The 4,525-nt window shown below is 43.0% G+C and overlaps 1 protein-coding gene across 1 annotated transcript; it reads left to right on the top strand.

The window, feature by feature from the left end:
• Positions 1-2,035: 2,035 nt before the first annotated feature.
• LOC115768506 lies at positions 2,036-2,838 on the top strand. Its single transcript, XM_030713092.1, has 2 exons — positions 2,036-2,687; positions 2,761-2,838. Exon 1 carries the CDS (start codon positions 2,259-2,261, stop codon positions 2,586-2,588), a length of 330 nt encoding a protein of 109 aa, XP_030568952.1. The 5' UTR covers positions 2,036-2,258; the 3' UTR covers positions 2,589-2,687; positions 2,761-2,838.
• The last annotated feature ends 1,687 nt before the right edge of the window (positions 2,839-4,525 follow it).

Genomic DNA, 4,525 nt, shown 5'->3' with positions numbered 1-4,525 from the left:
CTAACTAATGAAGGAGAGGCGGGAATGGTGAAAGGAGGAGAGAGAGGGGGGGGGGGGGGAATCTGAAGAGGGGGCAAGCGCATCTTAGCCCAGTTTTGAAGAAGAAGAAGAACTCAGCTGCTGCTGCCTCGACCCAAATGTCAACGAAATGGCGCTGGGAAACGAAGCGCATGGCCCCAATTTCGAAGGCAGTTGCAGATTAGCTGCAGGCAAATGTCTGCTCAAAGCGCGCCCGACTAGCAGATACCCTGTAAGCAGTCGAAAGGCCCACAATTGATGTGATCTGTATACCCTGTGCACAAGTTAAAGGCGAGCATATTCGTTGCAATGTGAAAATCTTCCAGGAAATGTTAGCTGAGAGCGGCAAATGAGACAAAACCAGCGGAACGAAATGGAATGGAATGAAACAAAACGAAATGGGAACAAAGCGCATTGCAGAAACTTCTCTCTTGCTCTCTCTCTTTCTCTTTCTTTCTCTCTCTCTCTACATGTAACAGAATGTGTTTAAGACAAAACCAGTGGAACGGAATGGTATGGAACGACACAAAATGGAATGGAACGAAACAAAATGGAATGGAACGAAACAAAACCAAATGGGAACAAAGCTCTTTGCAGAAACTTCTCTCTTTCTCTCTCTCTCTCTCTCTCTCTACATGTAACAGAATGTGTTTAAGACAAAGCCAGTGAAACGGAATTGAATGGAACGAAACAAAATGGAATGGAACGAAACGAAATGGAATGGAACGAAACGAAATGGTAACAAGTCGCATACAGAAACTTTTCTCTTTCTCCTTGTGTCTCCCTCCCTCTCTCTCCCTCTCTCTCTCTCCCTGCCTGCCTCCCTCTCTCTCGCTCTGCCACTGGCAAATTTGTTGCCTCAGCGGAATGCGATAAAGTTTTTAATTACAAGTGAGGGCGACACACATTTTTGCAGCCATTAAAAACTTGCTGACACAACACAGAGACACACCAACCCCCCCTCCCCCCCCCCTCCTTCCCCCTCACAGGCAACCTTGCCCTCCCCCAACCAAGCAGATAACCAGAGACCATTTTGGCCAAAATTGTTGTTCTTCCAGTTTCAATTAACTGAAACATTTTTATATGACACCATAAAATATGCGCGCAATGGCAGCGAAAAGTAGCAGCACGCCGAATTCCAGCTAAAAGTTGATAATATATACCCTGTAATATAGCCTACTTAAAGATCTTGGATTTTGAATACCCTGCAGCCAAGGAATCCAAGGAACGCAGCTATCAAATTTCTTAGATAGTTATAGATCCTATAAATGACAAAGTTCGGCTTTTTCTTAAATCCAGAAAGTTTCTTATATGTTTTATCTTTGATCCTTGAGGTCATGGACCCAACGAACTGAAAGATCATAAGAATAATGTAGCCTCGAGTCGCAATTAGTAAAATCCTATCTTAAACTTTAACTTAATGGACCCAAGGAACTCGGAGATTGTAAGAGCTAGAGCTATAAAATGTAATATGTGGGCTCTTGTAAAGTAGATAATTGATAATATCGTGAAATCGGAACAGTTTTACATTAAATATCTTAGATATAATCATGATGGACTCAAGGAACTCGGGCACTGTAAGAGCTAGGGTTGGAATATTTGGTATGTGGGCTCTTGTTAGGGATAGTATCAAGTCTATTATGGAATTGGGATACATTAACCTACTTTATCTTAGATATCATCATAATTGACTCAAAGAACTCGGGGACTGTAAGAGCTAGAGTTGGAATATTTGGTATGTGGGCTCTTATAAAGAAGACAATTAATAATATCGTGTAATTAGAATAGTTTTACCTACTGCAACCCAGATATAATCAAAATGGCCTCAAGTAACTGGAGAACTGTCGGAGCTAGGTTAATCGAATTGAGGCAATGGACTACTTGAGGCAATGCGATGAAAAGATCACGGCGAGGCATAAGAATATGTTGTTGCAAATGGTCGAGTAAACATGGGATGCCTTGTGAATACATTGAGATCGTTTAGCTAGTATCTAGCCAGGTGATTTAAGTCAAAACATTTGTATATGGCATTTGGTTGAAATAAGTTGCTTTCGTTTTTCAAATTCACGTGTAGTCTTTGGTTATTTAGATCAATCAACAATGCTTGCATGAGCGTGGCGTCTCCTCTTGCTGTTTGCAGACGAAATTCAAAGGAAACGGAGTAAAGTACACACACACGCACACACACGCACACACACGACGCACGCATTTATCGTGAGGTTTAACAATTGGCGTGCAGGATGTGCGACGTGCAGCAGCTGCTCTGCGATCTGGGGCAGACGTTCAACAAATTCAAGGAGCTGCGACGCATCGAACTGCTCAAGGTGCTCGGCCAGGTGCGTTGCTGTGAATGCGGCCACAGGCAGCGCATGCTGAGGGCTCGCGAACGGGCCGGCAAATGGCCGTCGCGCACACTTCAATTGCTTACCGCCTGCTTTATCCTCATGTTAGCGCTGCTCATCTGCTGGCTACACTTGGCGCGCAGATTCAATTATGCCCAAACGCACGGCAGCGGCGGCTGTACCCCAGCCCTCTTCTATACCTACACCGACTGCGATGTCTACGTTTAGCATTCGCCTAATTCTTTCGGTTAATTAGCATCGAAAGCCGCAAATCCTGATGCCAAGTGCCCAGCTGAAGGTGGCAAAAGTGAAACTCTCCACATTTTGGTATGTAACTTCTCTTTTTAATCCATCTTTAAGTTATATTTGAAAATAATTCTCGACTTGTTCTTTACTTTAGGCCAGCCCGCAAGAAGCTCTAAATAATTGTCAGCTTTTAGCTTGTTTTATCATATAAATTAAAAAGTTTTTAAATATTTATTAAAGTTGATTTTCTTTTTGGAACCTACGAAAGCACAAGCTCTGCTTGCAACTCGGTATCTGTCAGACTTAGATTTCACAAATTCTTACTCAAAGTTCCCTAAAGCATATCAAGTTTTACCTCGCTCTGTACCCAAGGAACTCGGTATCTGTCAGGCTAAGACTTTCCAAATTTGGTATACAGTTTCTGCTACAACAAATATTAGGGATTCCAAAAGTATATCAAGCTTTAGCACCCTCTATACCCAAGGAACTCGGGATCTGTCGGGCCCGAAGCTGGCAAATATGATATAAAGCTTGTTTTACAAGAACTAAATAAAGTCTCCTCAAAAAATATCTAGTCTTATCTCGCTCTGTACCCCAGGAACTGGGAACCTTTCAGGCTTTCAGAGATGCCATTTCTTTGAGAATATCTAGTTTTTTTCACCTGCTGTACCCAAGGAACTCGGGATCTATCAGGCATATAGCTGCCAAATTTGGTACACAGCTTCTTCTAAAAGAACTATGTGATGTCTCCTAAGGAATATCAGGCTCCGCCCATCTGTACCTCAGGAACTCGGGATCTATCAGACTTAGAATAAGCCATAAGCCTGCCAATATGCTCTATTTGTATGATGTCCAACTTCTTCTAATCTCAACTCCTATAAAATCGAATAAAAATGCAAAAAAAATATATAATTTCTGTCAATTTGAAAAGCTGCTTGTCAAATGAGCACAACAGAGGGCAACCAAGAAAACAAAACAAAAATATAAAGAAGAAAATCTTTCTAAAACCTGCAAAAACAAATTCCTTTTCAATTCACTAAACAGCAACAAAAACGGCAACAAAACAAAAAAAAAAAGGCGATGCTTAACGCAAATTGCGCAAACAAACAAAAAATGTTTGTGCAACAGAGTAACAGCACGCCCCCCTCCCCATCTCCCCCCATCTCGCCCTAGCCCACTCCATTTAGGCTAAAATCAACATTTGCTAAATAAAAAAAAGGTTGCTCAAAAAAAAATGTAAAAGAAATGAGAAACAAAATCAACAAATGCGCAACACAAACTAAACCAGAGCAAGAGGGGCGCGAGAGAGGGGGGGGGGGCGGTGGGTGTGCCAGTGGGCGGCTGCCACGCCCATAAGCACAGCTTGTCGCTGGCGTTGCGTTTAGTTTTTCGCTGAATAGTTTTTCAATTTTTCTACTTTTTTTATTTTTTTTGCCTCCTTCCATTTTCTTTTATGAATGGCCGCAAAACGCGGCTCAGTTCCGTGTGGGCGTGGCGGTGTGTAGGGGCGGGGCGGGGCGGGAGGCGTGGGTCTGTGCTCGTTATGAAGGCGGCGGCCGACACTTGAAAGTGTTGCCAGGTTGTTGTTGTTGTTGCTGTTGTTGTTGTTGTTGTTGTTGCTTCTACTTCAACAAGAAACAACAAACAAGAGCAACAAAGGCGACAGCCGTGCGACATTAATTGAAGTTTGTTGAACCAAAAAGCTGTTTGCTTGGCCCCCATTCTAAATGAACTACCCCTCCCACTGCCTCCTCCCCCCCCCCCTCTCTAGCATCTTCTGGCAGAGCAGGAAGAAGAAGCTGCCTCATGTCACACGGTTCATTTTTGAGAGCTCTTCAATCAGCGCCTACAAAGCGTCAAAATGCACTTGATTGATTGACTGTTTAAGTATCTGACTGATTGGTTAAATGACTGATCGA

This window comes from Drosophila novamexicana, unplaced genomic scaffold, assembly GCF_003285875.2.
Source record: "Drosophila novamexicana strain 15010-1031.04,08,12 unplaced genomic scaffold, DnovRS2.1 tig00001813-arrow-arrow-pilon, whole genome shotgun sequence".
Classification (NCBI taxonomy): domain Eukaryota; kingdom Metazoa; phylum Arthropoda; class Insecta; order Diptera; family Drosophilidae; genus Drosophila; species Drosophila novamexicana.
The sequence above is the reverse complement of the archived record's forward strand: the minus strand, read 5'-3'. Positions and strand labels throughout refer to the sequence as shown.